The sequence below is a fragment of the Hippocampus zosterae genome, chromosome 12 (genome assembly GCF_025434085.1).
Source record: "Hippocampus zosterae strain Florida chromosome 12, ASM2543408v3, whole genome shotgun sequence".
Classification (NCBI taxonomy): Eukaryota; Metazoa; Chordata; class Actinopteri; order Syngnathiformes; family Syngnathidae; genus Hippocampus; species Hippocampus zosterae.
The window spans coordinates 1,701,523-1,723,241 of NC_067462.1; the positions used below are offsets into that span (position 1 = coordinate 1,701,523).

Consider the following 21,719-nt stretch of genomic DNA (forward strand, 5'->3'; position numbering starts at 1 on the left):
CAAAAGTGAGAGTATGACCTGACAGTCGGACGTGATCAAAATTATCCTTGATGATGGGCACGTGCCCACAGCGTCATGCTAAATTGAAATGTACCTCGGGCTGAGAGAACGTTGCAGAAACTGTGGCGGAATAACCACCTCCGGGGAAAGAAAACTACACGCCCATCGCTGCTCTGCCAGCTACCGGGTAGAAGACCAGCAAAGAGTAGCAGAGCGGAGGGACCTCAGCCACCTTTTCGTATTTGCCTTTTGGGGCAATGGGGGGGGGGGGGGGGGGGGGGTTCTTTGGAACTTTCCTCAGCTGCGTTCTTTTTGTTCTTAGCCACGTTTTATTTTGAAAACAAAAAGTGCTTTGGGATCATTGTATATTTATGGTTGAAACAAAACAACGCGAATTGTTTAACTTCCGTCTCCGTCACGCGCGGGTGGCGGATTCGGGCGTCGCAAAGTGTCACATTTGTAAACACAAACGGCTGCTAGAAAATAAGCGAGGGCCTCTTTTGACGGCAGCGCTCCATCATTGCTCCCACAATAGATGCCAAAGGCGGTTAAATATAGATCGCGTCTTTAATTTTAGAGTTGATGAGTGTTTAAAAAAAAAAAAAAGCCTCGCGAAAGCCGATCCGCGGTTGCACGAATGCTCACCGAAAAGCACGAAGATACAGCAGCACACCTTTCGGGACTTTTCCTACCCCCCCCGCCCCCCAAAAAAATAAAAACTTGCATTCTGGCATTGTGCTAATCTGCTGAATGTGTTTCAGTGGCAGCGAAAGGCGATGCAACAGGTGGCGTGAAAAAAGACAGCTGGCCTAAGGCAGCCCCCGCTGACCTTTTAATCCTCCCCAATTACTCGAATATGGCCCTTGGGCGAGAGGGCGAGCGAACGCGTACCGAGCGGATTCCGCCGCCGCCGCTGCTGCTGCTGCATACATTTGCTGACACGGGAAACTCAGCCGCGCGTTTACAAGCGTTTCACGCCAAGGCAGCGGGCGCAGAAGCGAAGGGACGAGCCGGCCCCCTTTCCGTTGCTCGCGGCAATGCCGAAGCCATATGGAAGGGGGGCGGGGGGGGGGGGGGGGGCTGCGCTCACGTAAAACAAGACGCGCGGTGAGCTTTGACCTTTCGCCGGCCGAACTATAATATTATCATATTATCAGCGATCGGATTGCACTTTTTCCCCTCGGGGCAGATTATTTCTGTACGGGCATTTTCAAGTCACGCGCGCACCGTCGTCTCAGTGACGATCAGTGCAGCAGGCTTGGTTGAATCCTTTTTTTGGGGGGGGGGGGGGGGGTTCTTCGTTTGATGCAAATAAGCCAACTTTGGGAAAGAGCTGGCAGATATTTATAGAAAGAAAGTGGGGAGCACTGATCGTGGAGGCTACCGATACAAGCCACCGATACTTGGAAGGGGGCGGGGGGCCGGGGGGGGGGGGTCCTATTTGGTAGTATTGACATTTCAAAATGGAACAGGAGATGGTTCACCAAAACAACGCCACTGGATTTGCCACATCCTTAGAAGCGATTCCAGGGAAACAACTGTCGGGAAAAAAAGTGTGACCGTGTCACGTGTCCAAGTCTTACTGTTCAGATGAGGTCGTCCGCAAAAGCAACGTCCTTCTGTTGGAGTTGGCCGTCGGTCGCGCCAAAGGTTTTAACGAGCGCTTTGGCCTGGCGCTCCGTCTGAGGGATGTCGCACAGCGGCTGGAGGAAAGGCCTTCCGTGGAAACAGGTGCGCTCGCTCTCACCCAGTTGCTGTTGCATCCGCCTCAGGATGTCCTCCGCATCCTCCCTGCTTAGATGCGCCGGCATCTGACGGGCCAGTCGCACGGCTTCGCTCTGCGCATATAAAGGCGGTCGATGACTCGCACGGAAGGCAACAATGTGCACGTTTGCGTACGCTGGTCCGGCCCGACGCATCTACTCGCTTTTCTGGAGATCTTCTGCTATGAGTGGATGGCTACGCTCCAGACCCACCCGCAATACCCGAGGCGAGTGGTCCCCAAGCACCAGTCCGTGGACTAGTACCGGGCCGCACGGAGACGGACCGAGTTCTTATTTTGTTTTTTTTGCTGAGTGGACGGGCGTGGTGCAAATATGTGCCGCCGCTTGCCAATCGATTGTTTTTGTTGTCACTACCGTTGCTTCAAAACGGGCAATTTATTGGCAAAGAAGAAGAAAAAAATGGTTGCGGGTTCACAAACAGCATGTACTCGTTTCAACTCGCCCGTGACAACCACAAAGGTTGGGGACCACTGCCCTACGTGAGAATCGGAGATATCGAGAGAGCGTAGAATTGGTCATTTTTTAGCTTGTTAAAAATAAAATATAGGGCGGCCCGGTAGTCCAGTGGTTAGCACGTGGGCTTCACAGGGCAGAGGTACCGGGTTCGATTCCAGCTCCGGCCTCCCTGTGTGGAGTTTGCATGTTCTCCCCGGGCCTGCGTGGGTTTTCTCCGGGTGCTCCGGTTTCCTCCCACATTCCAAAAACATGCGTGGCAGGCTGATTGGACGCTCTAAATTGTCCCTAGGTGTGAGTGTGAGTGCAAATGGTTGTTCGTTTGTGTGTGCCCTGCGATTGGCTGGCAACCGGTTCAGGGTGTCCCCCGCCTACTGCCCGAAGACAGCTGGGATGGGCTCCAGCACCCCCCGCGACCCTAGTGAGGATCAAGCGGCTCGGAAGATGATGATGATGATGATGATGATGATGATGAAAAATAAAATAAACATACAATTTTGCATTAAACTCACATGTCGAGGCACCGCGTTACACTTTTGGATGCATGCCCCCCCCCCCCCCATTCGCCCCCCCCCCCCCCCCCCCCTGCTTTATCACTCACCTGGAGGAAGTTGGACACTTTGAGCGGGCGACACTCCTGCACAGTTTGGGCCTTCCTGCGAAGAACCGCCGTCATGATTTCCCCGAGGTCCTCCACGGCGAGGAAAGGGACGCAGTCGGCCAGCGCCGTCACTTCCAGATGTCTCTGGGCCGACGCGCCGCCTGGCCAAGACAAGCAGAAAGCGAGGATTCGTATACTTGCGGACGAAGATTCCATCTCCGGGAAATAATCATAAATAAATATTGTGATTTACCATTTGGCCCGTGGCCAAGTTAAACCACGGAGGGCCAAATGGAGTGTTAATGACTAATAGAAGCCCCCGAAGAGCGAAAGGAAGTGGGGAAAAAATAGGGCCTGTCATTGAAAGAGGAAATATCACAAATCACGCAAAAGTATATTTCCGACGCAAGGCTCGAATGCCGCGGGCCAAGAGGAGAGCGGCGACTTTCCAAGATCTTACACGCACGCACGCACGCCGTGTCAGACTGAGGCAACGCACCCACCGGGGGCTGGCGGTGACCAATGAAAATTCCTCAAATTCTTTCAAAAGGGCAACCGTTCCCATCACCTGCGAGCTGGGTAAGCGGGCCCGCTGAAAAGGTCACGGCGTCGGGCAAGGCGCCAACTTGGACTGCGGCGAAGCTGTTCGGCAACAAAAACAAGCCCGAATTCGCGGCAAGCTGAGAAATAATCCCGGTAATGAAGACGAAACGCTGCCAAACGGTCCGTTAGCGGCTATTAGGTTACGAAACGCCAATGTCAATATTTACAGCCTGGTCATCGGGTTCTCACCGTTTGTTTTGTCGGCTGTTTGTCGCGTGTAAACCTTTTTTGTCAAGTCTCCAAAAGATTGGACGTAACACAAATGATTAGTCAATCAAACTCATTGGATTTCAATTCGAACACTTAATTCAAGGGGACGGCCATTTTCTTTGCTCAAATTCAACATGAAAATAAGACCCACCTGAGCAGTTTTCATGAGCTTTAATGAGACAGTGAGAGGCGGCCATGCCACGGGTGGTTATCGATCGGGGAAATCAATTCTGAAAGGTTTCCGCACACCCACTACCCCCCCACCCCCCACCAGCCCTCCCTGAGTTGGGACACAGAGTCGGTGTTGCCATGTTAGCGATTTGGCTTACCTGGCGTGAGTCTGACTTGAAATCCGTTGGCCACGACTCTCGGGTCAGAGATGAACATCCTGCCGTTCACATCCGGCGTCTGTTTCTCCATGTTGCATAAAGACTCCATGGCGTCGCTCCCCCCTAAACTTCTGCACAGGAGACAATGGAGGAAATTCAGCCGACGTCCGTACACGTGCGGCTCAATCGTTTGGCATCCAAAACGTTTTCCTTTGTGCAAGTTTCACTTTCGGAATTGTACTACTGGAATGAAATTTGGAGTCGCTACACCAAACTTTTGTTGTACATTTATCTGTAAAAAATTCAACAAACGGGCTAAGTCACTCCAGGAATGAGGCTAGCTAGCTAGCTATTCCTATTTAGCATTTTAGCCTATTTAGCTCATTTATTTAGCTAGCTAGCTAACTTTTTAGCTAGCTAGCTAGCTAAATAAATAAACAGATGGATAAAGTGAATGCAATACATAGCCTATTATTAAGGCAATTTAAAATATATATATATATATATATAATTCGATGACTAAACACAAAAAAATAAAATATATCTAAAATTGAATTGAAACAAGCATTAAATTTTTTTTTTTTAATCAATGCAACAAATATGACACAACTCTTGCTAAGAACGCCCGGCGTGCTGGATAAAAGAACCGAACGGGCCGCATGTGGCCGCGCACCGGCCACCGCCACGGCTGGAGCCGGAACCCGAATATTATTTTTCGAATTCAGCACTGAAAGCATCGTTGATAAGCGGCCAGAAACCAGTGTCCCATTACCCTTCCGTGACACGTATGGCGTTCTGCAGCGTGACGGCTGGAAGTATTTGATTCCGCATGAGTCTCCGGAGCAGCAGGCTCTCCTGCACCCGAAAGGGGTTGAACAACTTGAGCCTCTGACCGCATAAAATGACCCAGATGCTCTGAGAGGCCAGCCGGTTCAGAAGACGCGGGCCCCGCGGCGCCGCCGTGTTCCAGGACGACGAGAGGCGCTGGAGTCGCTCGCGAAGGCTCGACATGCAACATTGGAGGGGCCGCGAGGGCTTGGGACTCGGGGTCCGCGGCTTCTTCTGCGGCGCCGAGAAGAGCTCGTCCAGCAGCTGCTGGTTGGAGACCGGGGCCTTGCGCTTCTGGCCCGCAGCGGAGAAGGCCCGCCGCTCTTTGGCGCCGCCGGCGCTAGCCAGTTTGGCGGCGCAAGTGCGGTCGTGGTGCTCCAGCTGCTTTTTGGCCTTCTCCTCGTACCTGTGGAGTGCACGTAACGCTGATGACAAACATCAACCACTACCCAAAAAGGGACCGACCTAAAGTGCACGGGAACATGACTTCATTTGACCTTGGGATGCCCTCGCACAACGGTTTTCATGTATGCGCACACATTTGCTCCAAGTTCAAAGTCAAACTGGCATTTCGTGAGCGTCATGCCGATCATGCGATGACACCAACTTGACACAAGAACGACTCATCAACGCTACGAGGCTACAGGCTGAGAGCGTTGACACACAGGGGGGGTTATTCTTTGGCTTTCGCGTTGACCGTTTTTGCGTTTGTTATTGTTCTGCCCGTCTTTGTTTTTATACGTCCGCCTTTTTTTTACTTTTGCGTGTAGCACCGCCAAAATATCCGATCTGAAAAATAGCACACACGATTCACGCGAGTCGACGAGAGCCCTCAGAAGGTATTTTGTGAGCAGCTCTGTTTTGCTGATCGCCCCACTAAATGACTCCATCCCCGTCTTAGCTTCATGAACGTAAAAATCCTTTGCCTGGCAGGGGAGGCCGATACGGGGTCAAACGCTAACGCTCATTACCTCCATCTGCTCGCTGCCAAATCTGTTCCCGACTAGCCAACTTTGTGTCACTCCTCCGAGTGCTGGTGAAGTGTGGATGTGATTGCCGATGAAGGAAAACAACGGCGACGGCCCGGTAGTCCAGTGGTTAGCACGTCGGCTTCAAAGTGCAGAGGTATCGGGTTCGATCCCAGCTCCGGCCTCCCTGTGTGGAGTTTGCATGTTCTCCCCGGGCCTGCGTGGGTTTTCTCCGGGTGCTCCGGTTTCCTCCCACATTCCAAAAACATGCGTGGCAGGCTGATTGAACACTCTAAATCAGGCATGTCCAAAGTCCGGCCCGCGGGCCAAATCCGGCCCGCGGTCGAATTTCATCCGGCCCTCGGCCTCTGTCATAAAATCAGTGCCGTCTGGCCCGCAGGTTGGGCGCAATGGAACACGTGTTGCATTGACTGAGGTCTCGTAGACTGGTGAGTGATGTTTCATAGAGTACTGCTTCCCTCTAGTGGCTAAATGAGTAATAGCATTCACTAAATGGGTAATAGCATTTAGACACTAGGGGGCATCACTCACGACTTAACAAGACATCACTCCGTGTTTATATTGACTGATATGCCATATTTCAAATTCCTGTTTCAAATGAACCAAAAGAAATTCTTAAGATTGTTGAAATTAAAATAAAAATGGAAATGTGAAACAGACTGGCTTACTAAAATTCGTTGAACAATATTGTTGTTCAATGTAAAGAATGTCAGCCAAGGTCGGCCCCCCGACATTTTACCACATAAAATCTGGCCCCCTTGGCAAAAAGTTTGGACACCCCTGCTCTAAATTGTCCCTAGCTGTGAGTGTGAGTGCGAATGGTTGTTCGTCTCTGTGTGCCCTGCGATTGGCTGGCAACCGATTCAGGGTGTCCCCCGCCTACTGCCCGAAGACAGCTGGGATAGGCTCCAGCACCCCCCGCGACCCTAGTGAGGATCAAGCGGCTCGGAAGATGAATGAATGAATGAAAACAACGGCGAGAAACGGGAAACAGCACATTTGTCTTTCAGGTGATACGGTGGCGGCATACCAAAAACAACAACATCAAAAGTGATAACAGACTACAACTTACTTCTTGCGGTCTTCCTCACTGAGATTTTTCCACCTGTCATGAACGGCGTTGCTGATCTCCTGTAGGCTGGCGCTCGGTTTCTCCCCGAGAACCTGGACGCGGGCTTCCTTCTCGAATAAAGCGACGGGCGATAGTGGCGCCCTCAGGGTCCGGTTGCTGATCAGGTCAAAGGCGGTCAGAGCCGCACGCTTTTCCGTGATAACGTTGACCGTCCTTTTGTTCGTCTCGATCTCATCGGCAGCGCGACGACCCGGCGCGGCGCCTTGATGGATTGCGACGGGCTGCGGGGGTTGTCCTGATACCGGGTCCCTTAGGGCAGTGCCTTTGCTCCAGTCCTCGGCGGATATGTGCGCTTCTTGGTCTTTGGATTTTGCGGGCAGTTCGCTTGGCAGGCGTACACTTTCATCATCACCCAGAGAGAAGTTCGACTCTGGGGCAGCGGGCATCTGATCCACAATCCAGTCTTCTGCCGCCGAGGACGAAGAGCTGCTTTTCGAGGTCTGTCTGCTTAGCGGCGGATTGTCGCGCGCCGCGGCGTCCGACTGTTCTTTGAGGGCGAGAAATCCCGCCGCGTCCTTTATTGCGCTGATCTCCTCCTCCGCTTTTCCAGCGTCAGTATTCCACGGTGGTGAAAATGAGGCATCGGGGCCGAGCCGTTCCGTTGCGGAGTCGTGAGCGGGCCGGTACCCGTAGAGAGAGACCAGCAGAGCTTCCAGCGCGGTCAACAAGGCTTCCTAAAAAGCAAAGAGAGAACCGAGAGCGATCAGGACGTTGGGATTCGTCTGCGTTCGAGTCGCCGTCGATACCTTGTTGTGGAGGAGAACCTGCGTCTTGTCAGGGGTCAGATTGACATCCACCGCAGAGGGTGGAACGGTGATTTGAAGCATGAGGACGGGGTAGCGGTTCTGCGCCGACTCGTCCGCATACTGCGCGGCGTAGTGTTGACGAAGTAACTGGCGGCGGGTCGGAAACGGAAACCAAACATTTTCAAACGACGGTTAGCGTAGCGTAGCGTAGCGCGTTGCAAAGCGGAAGGAAGCGCACCTTCATGATGTCCTTGTGGTGGATGGGCCGATTGTTGACAAATATGAAGGTTTTGTCTGGGACAGAAGTGCTCGTTGAAGAGACATCGGCGCCTGGTTTAGGGAAAAAACCCTCGAGAAAAATCTGGGGGGGGGGGGGGGGGGGGGGGGAACAAGACAGAATTTACATCAAGACCAAAGCAAGTCAAGGTTGCTACAAAGGACTTTACTTTGTGTTACACAACTGATCAAAATTTAAACGGCCAAGACCTCCTCAAAAAGACAAGACCGCGAATTTGAACCCCACCGAAAATTAAACACATCCAACACCTCTTGCAACCCCCGCACCCCCCAAAAAAACAACTTGAATTTTTACTATGCAGTTGTCCTCAACAGCTCAAAACTGATCAGTGGACAAACAATCCTCCTAAAAAGTCCATCACGGAAGTAAGCTTGTAAGACATTACCATCGCTATTAATGTATCGATTCCAGGTGCCATGCTTCCACCCCCCCCCCCCACTCCCCTCCACGTGGCTTTGGGCTCATTATTCGCAACGTTCGCTAAAAGACGTCAATAAACGAGCCGCTCTTTCCTTTCGGGCCACGTGTGTTTCTCCCCGTTTGTGCTCATTACGGTCACTTTATGGCAACATAAATGGCGATGTACATAATGAACATAATGGAAATGCAGCGCTGGCGTTTGGTACAAATCCCCCCCCCGAGTCGGGCTCGTAGGACGAGACGAAAGGTCGATCTCGTAACTGGCTGCGGCGACAAATCAACAACAAGCAAAGGAGAAAAATGAGGCAAACAAGATGAAACGGCGCTGCTCTACATCCGTCACGGCGGATTAGTTGTGAGCTACCAAAACCGCATGGCACCTACCGTGACCGAGCAGAAAAGTGACCGCTCAAATCGTAATTCAATTACCGTCAGCACAACAAAGCTTAGCTTTAAAAAAAAAAAAAAAAAAAGCTCACTCTTCGTCAGGAAAGAACTGCCAAGAGAAAAGTTGGCCGGTGACCAAGTGAACACATTTTCTGGCTCGAGACCAGTGCTTCGCGGCTATTAGCTCACCGTCGCGTACAATGTAGATTCTTTTAAGATAAGAAACCCTTTATTAGTCTCGCAATGGAGAAATTCCCAATTCACAGCAGCAAAGTAGTAGAACAACAAAATATGGGAGCTGCTGGAAAGGCAGCCACTCTCGAGGCGCCATTTTGAAGTCAAAATAACAAAAAAAACACAACACAACACATAGGACACAGGCAGTCGTGCAATCTTCACCAATTTTCTGCATACACTTTGTTGTCTGAAGCAGTTCTAGATGAAAGAGGAGAGGATCAAAGTGTCCTTTCGCCAGTGGATCAGAGGTGAAAATGTGCACACGTCTGCTACAAGCTAAGTTTTGAAAGCAAACACGAAGCTGTAGCATCCACTGACGAAAAGAGATTACTTCACTTCTCCTGTCCCACGTAATCCGCTTCAAACTCCAAGGCGCGACTCCCAGTTCCAAATCCGCAAGGAGACACCCTTCCGTCTTCTATAGGAACGTGGCTTTAACTGGGGAGTCTATTGCCAGATGTGTTTGGACGACAGGTGGTACACGCCCTTGATTGGTCGCCCAGCCAATTTTCAGGGGAACATTTCGGCAAACAACCGGTCGCGCTCAAATTTGTGCCCGTGACAATGTCATTTCAGCGCATTTATAGCCTTGATGAAAGAGACGGTTTGCCGTTGAGGAACGAACCTCCGCTTGCTCTTGACAATGGTGGCATGGGAGCAGGTTAGCAAGCGTGGCGGAGCCCAAGGTGGCGAGGAGGGCGCTCCTCTGGTCGGCCGCCTTGGCCTTCTGCCAGACCACCGCCTGCAACAACGCGACAGCCATGTTACATGCACCGTTAACGTTCACGTTCACGTCAAGACGGTAACTCAAGCCACAAATCTTGCCTGGCAACAATTCAAGTCATCATTACAAGACTCCTGTTACGTGACAGTTAAAAATGTTGTTGTTGTTGTAGAGAACTGAAATCAACGGTTATTATGAAAATGGTTTATTCGACATATTAACCGGTTGAACGGACATGAAATATTCAATGTTTACTGTGATTTCTTTTCCATTTCCTTACACTTTTGGACAATTATACGATGACCCAGATTGTATATATTTTTTAAATATTAATGCCAGTCAATTTGATGCGCAACATAAACTCTCTTCATCGAACGGACCAAGTTTTACAGGATTCACGTACCGCTTCATTTTCTGAAACCTTTGGATGATTATACATGCATTGGGTCAAACTGACCCTCCACCCCCAAATTATATTTTATGATTAAATAATACTTCTTATTATGTTTTTGTCAAAGGGTAATAAGCACAACCCAAGCCAGAAATGACACAACACTGAAACTTAATAAAAAGCAAACTAAGCACTTGCTCTTTGACATCAAATTTCATTAGCAACGATTTGATGATTATTCTTATTATTTTAGATGACTGAGTTATATTGCTTTTCCAACTCCTCTCCCTCCGTGATCTGCACGCATCAATTTATGTGACGTACGGTTAGCGCACGAAAAGGGATCGCTGCTGTAAACAGCTTGTGAAGAAGCTGCGAAACACGACACGCGGGCTCGACTCGCAGAGCTGCTTGTAAAGGATAGGGGCAAGCGAGAGCTGAATGTACAAAATGGGGCCGTTCATTTCTCGCCGTTAACAACCTTGAAACGGATTTCTAGGAACGCCATATACAGTGGCGTCGTGCCCTCTGGCTGACCCACATAGCCTGCACGCACGCATACGCACGCATACGCACGCGGCGGCCTGAAACACAAACTGCTGCTGACTTCAGCAACTTACTCAAGCATCATAATCAGCTAAATCCGAGTTCATATTTGTGTTCGGAGCACCTGACAGCTGTGATTAGCGGCAGCGAGAAAGGCTACGAGAGACGTCCACTTGCTCAATACTTGCACGGACGATTCAGCTCATCTTTGTAGAAAGACTAAAGATGGCCCCAAATGACGGCTTTTTATTTTTAATAGGTTAGCGCAAAAGCAAAACTACTCTTGATAAGACAGCTGTAATGTTTCCGGGTCAGAATGACCCTGCGGGATGATCCAAAAGTGTCAGAAATGAAGGAACAAAATCAAATAAAACACTCTTTATATGTCATGATGAACTCAATAAAATGAGGGCCACTTTCAAGATACATTTCCCTCACACGTGTAAAGAAGGAGGAAAATATGCAGTTGATACTGTGAGTATTTTGTGACGTAATCACAAATTGCCAATCCTATTTTCAGTGCACGCAATGGAAACCCAGAGAAAGATGCTGAGGACACCTTGTGGCCGTATGCACTCACAACACATGGAGTTGCTGTTTAGCTTGTGTCATTTGCTTCTTTGCTACACCAAAAACGCCCATTCTGGCATTTTTGTGACGACTGAATACATATGAAGGAAACATTTGAGCTCTTTACGCTAAACTTTTAAAGTTCAAAACAGCAGATTCTAAATCGAACATTGACTTCAAAAATAAATACTATACCGGTACTGAAAATACGGATGACAGTGGTGTGCCAACCTTTCTTCTTCCACTATGTTAAAGAAGAAGGCTTACCTTATTATGAGTGAGTGTGAGTCTCACTTGGGGTTTTACGATGGCATAGGCCACCAACAGGTCCTGGATTTTTTTCACCTCGTCTTTGCATCTCTTAGCTGACGAGTAGTATTGCCGTCTCACGGGAAGATTCTTGAAAAGTTTCAGTACGCTAACCGTTGTACCTGTTAAGACGTGACAACCACATTTGTCGTTCGATATAGGAGACGCGTCACTGAAAATAATGTGCTTATAAATGCTTTCATACATGGCTAATTGAGTCATTAAGACACTAAGGAACGTTTTTAAAATGCGATAAAAACCCGGAAGTCGCCGATGCGGCTTTGTCGGTTTGGGTTTTTGCATTGCATGATGGGGCAAACATCAATATGTATTCATTAGTCTAACAAGCGGCCCGGTAGTCCAGTGGTTAGCACGTGGGCTTCACAGTGCAGAGGTACCGGGTTCGATTCCAGCTCCGGCCTCCCAGTGTGGAGTTTGCATGTTCTCCCCGGGCCTGCGTGGGTTTTCTCCGGGTGCTCCGGTTTCCTCCCACATTCCAAAAATATGCATGGCAGGTTAGCGGAACACTCTAAATTTGTCCCTAGGTGTGAGCGTGGATGGTTGTTCGTCTCTGTGTGCCCTGCGATTGGCTGGCAACCGATTCAGGGTGTCCCCCGCCTACTGCCCGGAGACAGCTGGGATAGGCTCCAGCACCCCCCGCGACCCTAGTGAGGATCAAGCGCCTCGGAAGATGAATGAATGAATGAATAGTCTAACAAAAGGAGCTATGAGAAGATGTAACTCATATTTGGGGAAAAAAATGTTACTTGATGTGGTAAAAATGTAATTCTTTGATTCTGCTGCTTACAACAAACATTAACGAGGCCTTGCCTTGGCCTAAGTGAGTCGGCTTCTGAGATACGATGCTCCCTTGGGCGTTAAGCGCGTACTGGGTGCTGATGTCATCGTCCTCGGTCTTGGTGGTGATGGCCACCTGGAGAAAAATAATAAAATAGCACACATACTGTATAAACAAGCAAGTCACACTGATATTCACACAGACAAGCATTTGGGGTTTTCTTTTTCTTTGGGTCCTTCAAGAATCTTTTGTTTCAATCAAAATAAGACATGAAGCAAGCGTCTGCGTTTACTTTGGGAAAATAATGACCAAACCAGTCACTGAATGAATTTCATAAAGGTTGTTGAGCATGACATCATTCCCGCTCATGTGACATTGCTTAATTATTGTTCCGTTGATTTTTTTTAATCACTAAACAATACAAAATAAATGATAACAATTGGTTGATAAAGCAAAACATAGTTTTATAATACACAAAAAATGTCATCCCGTTATTTTATTCATTGATAGATTTTTAAAATATTCGATAGCGACAGCCTTTATCACAATCAACAGTATGTAAATTAAAAGCCAGTGACTAAGTGGCGAGTGACAGCTGGGACTGACCTCCGCCACGGCGCAAACGGAGCTGAGCGCTTCGCCCCTGAAGCCGTACGTCTGGAGGAGCTCCAGGTCCTCGTGGCTGTGGATCTTGGAGGTGAAATGGCGGATGGCCATGACGGGAGCGGCGGAGGCCTTAATTCCGCAGCCGTTGTCCCGGACCTCGATCCGATCCAGGCCGTAGTTCTCCTGCAGTAGTAAATGAAAGAGAAGAGTTTTGTTATGGCTTTTGTTACCGGGACAAACAGGGATGGAGAAGAGGGGTTAGCAAGGAGGCAAGTTACTTCTACTTGCGCTAAACAATAAAAACATTTTCACTTAATGGAGGCAGCACTTCATACACTTGGCACTTAGCATGTTGATAACTTGAACCACTGCCCCTATTAATTCAAAGGCCCAGCCTTACTGACCCCCCCCCCCCCGCCCCCTCAAGCCGACTAACTAAGATACGAACCCTACGAATGTTGACCAACTTGACACACAATTTACAAGATGGCATTCGCAGACATAGTTTGGGGAAACAGACGATTGCCTGGGTTATGTAATTTCACACATGGACGGGGCTCTTTCGAGCACATAGATGAAATAGGAGCGAAAATGATGTCAGCAGTACCAGTTTGACGTCAATGGTGGAAGCCCCAGCATCGAGTGCATTTTCAAGGAGCTCTTTCACGACATTAGTCATCGAAGTGATGACCTGTGAGCTGGACAACAGCCGCACGGTGTCTGCGGGCAGCTGCTTCATGACGGAGCTGAAAAACAAAAACCAACTAAGGACGTGGAAATGCTACTGAATTGCGGCAAGAGGAAGGACTCATAGGGTCGCAAAAGTGAGGTCATTTTCCGACGCCCCTTCGACGATCTCGACTGGTAGGCGAGATTTACACGTTCATAGCAAAGGTGAATGCTGTATCTCAATAATAATGATAATAAACTGTATTCGATGTGTGAACTTGCCTTGTCCTGCGACCGTGTCGTAAACACCGATGGCAACTATTTCCCGCCCGGCCTACGAACGTCTGATTGGCTGGAAGTGAGAGCTAGGCAGTTTGCCATAACAGTATTGCCCTGATTTTAATCTGCCAGGCATACCACCGTATGTATTTCGTCTTCTTTCGACGTTAATACTGAATATAATCCAAAACACGTTTCAATACTTTTTTGAAATGTAAGAGTGTACACGTGAATTGAAAACAACCGCACGCTATTGCCCTCGATGTAAACTTACAAACTACACACGCTATTGCCCTCGATGTAGCCTTACAAACTATCTGCAGATAATAGTGATGTAACCCAGTCAAATATCACCTACTTCCGCTTTCTCACTGCGCCCGTCGCCGTCGGCTAAGTGGAGCGCATCAACAACAACAAGGTTGTTTTCTCTTTCTCTCCGCAGCAGATCGGCTCTCCACGCACTTCCACGACTCTGCTGTAACCTGTAAGTCTCCGGGGGGATTTGCCGACCACCTTCTCCATAATCGAATTTGTAGATAATTTTCTCGCATATTCTGCGCCATCTGCTACAAAACTCCACTGCTAGATGGGAAACGCACTGCACGAGACTTAGATTTCCAATAAGTAACATTGAAAAGTAACTATTTGGCTTAGATTTCAGTTGTTTTTCCGGTTTTGTCAGTTAGAAACGACACGGTGGTGCCCATCAGCTGCACCGATCTTATCTGACATCTGTTGTCCCGACGAGTTGGCTTGGAGTCTATTTGTGGACAAGAATGTGTGCGAACACTTATTTTTTGTTGTTGCTTAAAGTAAAATAAAATTCACTTTTTGCATTATAAAAACAGATTATTTCAAAGAGCATGCATTATATTTTTTAAATACATTTAAAACTCCACACAGGAAGGCTGGAGCCGGAATCGAACCCAGCACCTCTGCACACTGAGGCTGACGTGCTAACCAGTCGACCACCGGGCCGCTTACTTGTATTTTATGGTGCTCTAAATATGGCAAGCATTCATCCTTTATTCATAATTTTTTTAGATTGTGGGTCAAATGGAATATTTTTGGAATGCAAAATAAACAACACAGAAAACTCTGACCAAAAACAACAACCTCAAATTCCACATTATTAACGTCCAAGGGGAAGATCACTCTTCAACTTTGTGGTGTTGGAAACAGTGCAAGCATTCATCTTGGCTGGAAGCTGAAAGCGGGCCAGGGAACAAAGTTCACCAAGATTGGCTAATATATTTTCGTGGTGTCACATTTAGGTCCAGGGGCAAAGGTACAGTCTGGCAATTCTTAGTATTTGTGTCTTGAAATCCAAGTAGGGTCCCTGGTGTCCTGTGTTTGGAATCACTCTGGTCAAATTACGTCAGGAATTGAAAAGTTATAAAACTTCATTCCAGGTTCACCGATCAACACGAGATTTGATGGGCATGTCTACCATAGCGGAACACGTGAAGAAATCTTGAAATAGACGTGAAGCCCTCCATTGTGTGGCAATTAAACATCCTGATGAATTTTCTGTCTGTAGTGAGCCGTGATTAATCGTTACCCGAGCCCTGAGAAAGTGTGACGTCATTTTCAGTCGACGTAAAGTGACAAAACGCCTTCCTTCTCGGATGGCTCAACGCGGGTCACTTTTTTCTGCTTAACTCGCGTTGCACAAATGTAATCTTAATCAGAATGCCGTGTCAAGACTCGCGGAGGTGGATGGAACATATTGTAAAGAAAATTCTGGGGTTGACTCCCCCTAAAAGTGGGACTCTATTTGTATTTGTATCTTCCAGAGCAGAATGAATGTGGGCGTGGCACATAGCGAGGTGAACCCCAACACGCGGGTCATGAACAGTCGCGGCATCTGGCTGACCTATGCCCTCGGCGTGGGAATCCTTCACGTTGTGCTTCTGAGTATTCCGTTCTTCAGCGTGCCGCTGGTGTGGACCCTCACAAACGTCATCCACAACTTGGTGAGTAGAACACAGCTCGCTGTATTACCATGTTGTTGTTTTTTTTTCAGTAGAGTGCCCATACATGACGGTCGATCTCCATTTTGCCCTCATGGTAACTGCAGCGGTTCCCCTAACTGTGTCCCGTGGTCTTGTTGTCCCCACAGGGGATGTACGTGTTCATGCACGCGGTGAAAGGGACGCCTTTTGAGACCCCCGATCAAGGCAAGGCCAGACTCCTCACGCATTGGGAACAGCTCGATTACGGCGTCCAGTTCACGTCCTCCAGAAAGTTCTTCACCATTTCCCCCATCATCCTGTAAGCCAATGTGTGCGAGCGTTGAATCAATGTTGAGAATCAAATATTGGCAATCATTTGAATCGACGGCGACTCAAATGCCTCGATTCCCAACACTGATGGCAAGTCATCATACTTCACACATGCACAGCTTGCTTACTGTTTTTTTTGGGGGGGGTTGTTTTGCTCCACAGTTATTTCCTGGCGAGTTTCTACACCAAATACGACGCAACACACTTCCTGATCAACACGGCCTCGCTGCTCAGCGTGCTCATCCCCAAGCTCCCGCAACTGCACGGCGTGAGGGTCTTTGGGATTAACAAGTACTGAGTCCTTCTCGACGCCCTACCCGCCACGTTCCACGCGTATTGTTTTCCGTTGCGCGATACACAATCGGTGGCGCAAAGATCAGTGAGAGAAATACCTTTTCAAGACTGGATGCCGTGTGCATTTGGAACTTGTGTGAATGTTCAACCCTCCTGTTATGATTATGGGTCCAACTGACCCGCCTGGGAAATTTCTGAAATATTTACATGGGGAAAAAAAAAATCAGTGAACAGGTATTACGTCACGTTTACTCAGATTCGGAGGCGAGGAGGTTTTGACACTTTTCTGGATAGGTAAATGTGAGCCACTAATCAGCGTTGACACTGAATGTTTCATTTCATATATTTGCCAGTAGAGTTATTGAAATATTTAAAATTGAACGTTCCAGACACTTTTGTCATGAATTCAACTTCCCCCGAGGTCAAATTGACACTGATGCATTTTCACACTGTTCAAGGGGGAACAAATGCAAAAGGACGCCAAATTGACCCGTTTTAAAAATTGTTACATTTTTTTAAATAAGTGGAAACAACATGCAAATTTCTGACACATTTCTTGATCATTTAAAATCCCTGGGGTCAAATAGACCCGGATTTTAAAAAGTTTTTTTCTGTTCCTGATAAATCACTTTAGTTTCACAACAAAGTTACATTTATGTCATCAACATATATGCATTCTTGTATGATGAAACATTCCTTGGGTCAAATTGACCCACAAACACTCATGCTGTATGTAACAGGAGGGGGTTAGTGATGCGTTTTTCAGTCTGGTCTGACCCGGGCTGGCCCAGGGGTCAGTGAGGCTTTTGATTGTTTTGTTTGTTTGATTGTTTCTTTATTTTCTGATGTGAATTCACATGCCGACACTACCAGCTAAGACGGTTGCTTCTTTGTTTTAGCCACAGCAATGCCCAAAACGTATTTTTGTTCCCAACAAACAAAAAAAATGTTTACTTCGCGAGCAGCCCGTGGCGCTGTTATTGGTACACTGATTTCCCATTGAGCAATTGAATAAAACCCTCCCCTTCTTTACAATTAAAATGTATGTGCGTGGGTGTGTGTATAACTATATTCTATGAATAGTTTAAGTCAATCATGAGGCAGGTGTTTTGTGCATTTCTTTTGCGAATGTGAAATGTTTTGGTGGTGTAAAAACGGTCTTGCGGAAGTGAGGGAAATGCCCTGATCATTTTGATTGAGGAAAGTCAAACTTCTTGGATCCTATTAAATTGTTTTTACCTTTCCATGGGATCCAACACTTGTGTGTGGCCCATCTTTAAAAGATAATTTTAAATTTTTTTGGGAGGGGGTTGGGGGGCGGGGTTATTTTCACCTTCAGTATTTAGAATAAAGTTCAGTGTTAGAAATTTGAATTCAAACTGGAAATATTTCCACACAAGTTACAACGAAATCTTCAGACCAATCCGGTGTCAGAAAGTTTGGTTGTCCTTTGGGGCTGCTTTGCTAAAACAGAGCCCCCTCGGCCTATGTTGAAATCACAAGACGAACCAGTATTTTCAACCTCCACATGAAAAACACATCTGCAATGAATGTTTTAAACAGAGATGTATTAAAATTTTAATAGAAAAGATCCTCTTCAAAGAGGCACACCGTTGAGCTCCTCGCACTGTCGCCTCATGACTCCTTTGTAAACCTCAAAGTGATGGTTGAGGCCTCTCAGCGTATGGATTTTATACTTAGTCCCCAGGGCTCCGTCAGCAAAAGTCGATCCGTAGAACACGCGAGCGATCCGCGAGTGGACCAGCGCCATGGCGCACATGACGCACGGCTCTCTGGTCACGTACAGGTCGTACCCGGTGCAGATGTACGGCTTCTGCGCCAATTCGGAGAGGGATGTCGGAATCGAGCGGCAAGCAGGGTAGGCGTCCAACCTGTAGTGGCCGCCACCTTGCCCTCGGGCCACCAAGTCAATGCACACCATGACGGCATGATATAGCGGATGTCGCCCTCGACAATCGTGGCCCACTGCCACGATTCGCTCAGAGATGGGGTCCACCACTACAGCCCCCACGGCCTCCAGCCTCAAGGCCTTCCCCGCTTGGGCGGCAGACAAAGCCACCGACATGTATGCGTGCATCAGGGCTTTCTGAGCCGGGCTGAAGGACTCTCCTCGGAGGGCGTGGGTCACCCGCTTGTCTTCGTGGAAGGAGGTGGGCCAGTGTTTGCTTGCCAGCTCAAATTGGGGTCTGGTTAAAGCCGGGCGCGCGGGTACCTTGACAACGAAGGGTTTGCCCAACCCATCGCATCCAATACTCAACGAGCCCAAGTCCGAGTTTGGAACTTTACCGACGGGACACAGGAGGATCTCCAGGGAGTGAGGGCGGCCCTCCTCTGCCTTGGTGGGACGAACCCTCTTCACGTGCTGCAGGCCTGTCAAGGGGTAGCGGTTGTTGAGCTCTGCGATCAGTCGGGATGTTGCTCGCTTGTCGAGGACGGGGGCGGCAAAGACGTCAACCAGCTCGACGGCATGCATCTGCTCGTCCGAAAGGACCGGGTACGGCGTCCAAGAATCGGGGTCACATGCCGCGCCTTTTCGCCGCTTACTTGCTGGTTCCATTTTTTTAAAAATAAATAAAAGTTCTCCTGTCGAATGGGATTCACAGCAAAGTTAGTGTCCTGCACACGTCTCGGTTCTAGTCTCAATTCATTGACAGTGTCGTGACATATCATCAAAGCGGACCCGTGTGCCGGATGTAGCAAAGCAGCCCCAGAACATAACCAAGCCTTTGCAGCTCTCTGATGTCAGCCAGCACTTTTCGCTCTAGAATGACGTTATTGCTCTTAAGCTTTGCTTGGACTCCACAGAAATTCAAGACAACAATTTAGCAACATGATACAAACAAATTTTCACCGCTAACAATTTTGCCTGGGCATATGTACACAAGACCTGCTACAAATAACAGAGGAGATGCGCTTACCTTCCGGGGTTGCTTTGCTAAATCGAGTACAGGGTGTCTTGTATCGGTGCAGGGTACAATGACATCTCAAAGCATAAGTTGCGTGAAAATGGAGGATCTTCACCCAGCCTAGAATCCACATCATGGGTTGGAAAACTGTGCGGACAGTATCATGCATATTGCGTCTGGTATATTAAGATATTTTGTGATGTTTTCTTTTAATCAATGTATATCTTCTCAGTGAAAAACTGCTTTGAGATGATTGCATGACTTGGTGACTTGCTTGCCTCAGCAATTTCAGAGATGGACTCTGGAGCCTGCTTTGACGACTTCAGAGATAAACTATTTAGCCTGCCTTGACAACTTCATAGTCTGCTTTGTTTGAATTGTCAAAACTTGATTGAGATCAATGCCACTTGATTATAAAAGGAGGGGAGCCATGCTCCTCAGCAGAGTCCGCTGTGGGTTACCGTACGAACGCCCAGCTCGTATTGAAGCTCACTGTGCTAAGGGTGATGGCTCTCCACCCTAATGGCACACGGTAAGAGTTCTTTAGCTTCATACAACTTGTTTGAACTGTGTTATCATTTCTGTGTGGGACCAATAAAGTGCCGATTGTTGGTAGCCAGAAGTGTCTTGTCGTTATTTCTGAGTGCCTATCTCCGACGATCCTTTAAAAAACTTGATATTCATTCAAATTGAGTATCAAGTGTTTCAAAACAGCGTCGTTCGCAATTTTCGCAACATTCGAAAACCCGCTCACAGACACATTTGTAGAAATAGGCAGCTCAAGAAAGATTCACGAGCTCGTTAAATTTCCCACTTAGAGCGTTAATTCAACGTTCTGTTCAAAATGAAATTGTAGCTCGTCTGGCATTCACACGGAAAGACGTGTTCACGCTGACATTTGCTTTCGGTCTCATTTATTTATTCAAATGTGTTCATGTTTAGTCATCAAAAAATTATATATAATTTTCAAAGGTACATTTAAAAAGCTAAGGAAAAAAAGGGTAGAAAAAGAAGTTTTATTGAAGACATTTTCTTTGATTATTAATGTTTACTATGGGTCAATCTGACCCAAAACCTAAGACGAATACTCCAGTGATTCCCTTACCACGAACTGCAGCAGATCGTGTCGTGAGATCTAATCTGTGTTTATTTGAAGGTGTGCTGCGTTTCCTAAATGTAAAATATGTGCCTTGGATCCGTAAAGGTTGAGAAACACTGGGTTAATCAAAAGCCCCCCCTCCCCAACTCATTTCCTCCCGAGAAGAAGCTTGGTCTTCAAGACTTTGGGCACGTGTCGAATGGTTAGCGACACTCTGGTTTCCCGAGTGAGCGTTTCGCCGGGTTTGGCTTCGGCGGCGTGCAAGTTCAACACCTTGCTCGTCAGAGGGTCCAGCGTGCGTGCTCCAATGCCGTGGAGAAGGTTCCTGTAAGCATCGTCCTGCAGCACCAACAAGCTGCGTGGCCTCAAGAGCAACGAGAAAAGATGCCGGTCCTCCTCCAATGCCGCGACCGTGTCATCATTGTCGCCCTCCAACCGGCCGACGGGCGTGTAAAAGTCCAGGAGGCCGTGTGAGCCCAGGGTGACAGTGGTGACAGTCGGGTGGTACAGGGGTCCGTCCTCGTGGGGCATAATCCCCTCTCCCGGTTTGTACTCGTTCACCAGCACGTGGTTGGCCGTTTTCCCATCGAACGCCCCGTGGGAGGAAATTTTCTGGCAGTACGCGTGAAGCCAGCCGGGCATTCTCTCCTCCAGCATGCCTTTGGGATGCGGCAAGCCTCCCCAGTTCTGCAGCCTCCTGCCGGACAACTGAGTCCACTTGGGTTTAGGGGACTGATAGACCTGCTGCAGGAGGTAGGCCTCCTCTTCCTCAGATATGAATGTTGGGATGTAATAGACTGTGGGTGGAGCGCCACGCACGACAAATTGCCGCAATTCCTCGGAAATACATGGCGGGTGTTCCATGTCTCCTTGAGGGAAAATTATATGGAAAAATGTGGGATAGAAACTCAATTCGAGAACGAGAGGACGCTGCTACGCGTGAACATGAAGAACAAACCCAAGACTTCACCAGACCGTTGCACAAAGTATATCATCACAACGTTGCGTTGCTAAAAGAGGATGAATGAATAATCATATTTACCTTTAGGACATCAATACTTCGGTACTCGGGTGTAAAAGGAGTCCATTAAATGTTTCTCTCGTGGTGACGACTTGGTGCAGCAGACTAAAGCGTCCCCCCTAAACGGAAATAACGTAACAGGAACCTTCCGTCCTCCACGACTACTTCTCTCAACGTTTTCGT

At 48.2% G+C, this 21,719-nt stretch overlaps 4 protein-coding genes across 5 annotated transcripts; 1 reads left to right on the forward strand and 3 right to left on the reverse strand.

Annotated features, from left to right (window-relative positions):
• Window positions 1-1,439: 1,439 nt before the first annotated feature.
• pms1 (PMS1 homolog 1, mismatch repair system component) lies at window positions 1,440-21,675 on the reverse strand. The gene is made up of 14 exons (XM_052081918.1): window positions 21,558-21,675; window positions 16,588-16,683; window positions 13,570-13,708; window positions 12,963-13,145; window positions 12,389-12,491; window positions 11,516-11,679; window positions 9,643-9,759; window positions 7,914-8,036; window positions 7,676-7,822; window positions 6,870-7,603; window positions 4,753-5,214; window positions 3,981-4,111; window positions 2,839-2,999; window positions 1,440-1,838 (listed from the first exon to the last, which is right to left on the reverse strand). Exons 3-14 carry the CDS (start codon window positions 13,699-13,701, stop codon window positions 1,587-1,589), a joined length of 2,709 nt encoding a protein of 902 aa, XP_051937878.1. The 5' UTR covers window positions 13,702-13,708; window positions 16,588-16,683; window positions 21,558-21,675; the 3' UTR covers window positions 1,440-1,586.
• On the forward strand, window positions 14,256-17,733 carry ormdl1 (ORMDL sphingolipid biosynthesis regulator 1). The gene is made up of 4 exons (XM_052081952.1): window positions 14,256-14,398; window positions 15,709-15,886; window positions 16,033-16,184; window positions 16,358-17,733. Exons 2-4 carry the CDS (start codon window positions 15,713-15,715, stop codon window positions 16,491-16,493), a joined length of 462 nt encoding a protein of 153 aa, XP_051937912.1. The 5' UTR covers window positions 14,256-14,398; window positions 15,709-15,712; the 3' UTR covers window positions 16,494-17,733.
• On the reverse strand, window positions 18,084-21,653 carry adat3 (adenosine deaminase tRNA specific 3). Its single transcript, XM_052081943.1, has 2 exons — window positions 21,558-21,653; window positions 18,084-19,090 (listed from the first exon to the last, which is right to left on the reverse strand). The coding sequence occupies exon 2, from the start codon at window positions 19,065-19,067 to the stop codon at window positions 18,087-18,089; it is 981 nt and encodes a 326-aa protein (XP_051937903.1). The 5' UTR covers window positions 19,068-19,090; window positions 21,558-21,653; the 3' UTR covers window positions 18,084-18,086.
• alkbh6 (alkB homolog 6) lies at window positions 20,314-21,701 on the reverse strand. 2 transcript variants are annotated; one of them, XM_052081947.1, is made up of 2 exons: window positions 21,558-21,701; window positions 20,314-21,384 (listed from the first exon to the last, which is right to left on the reverse strand). In XM_052081947.1, exon 2 carries the CDS (start codon window positions 21,377-21,379, stop codon window positions 20,663-20,665), a length of 717 nt encoding a protein of 238 aa, XP_051937907.1. In that variant the 5' UTR covers window positions 21,380-21,384; window positions 21,558-21,701; the 3' UTR covers window positions 20,314-20,662. The 2 variants fall into 2 exon arrangements, with proteins under 2 accessions (XP_051937907.1, XP_051937908.1); XM_052081948.1 differs by having other exon boundaries at window positions 20,314-21,381; window positions 21,558-21,655.
• Window positions 21,702-21,719: the final 18 nt, after the last annotated feature.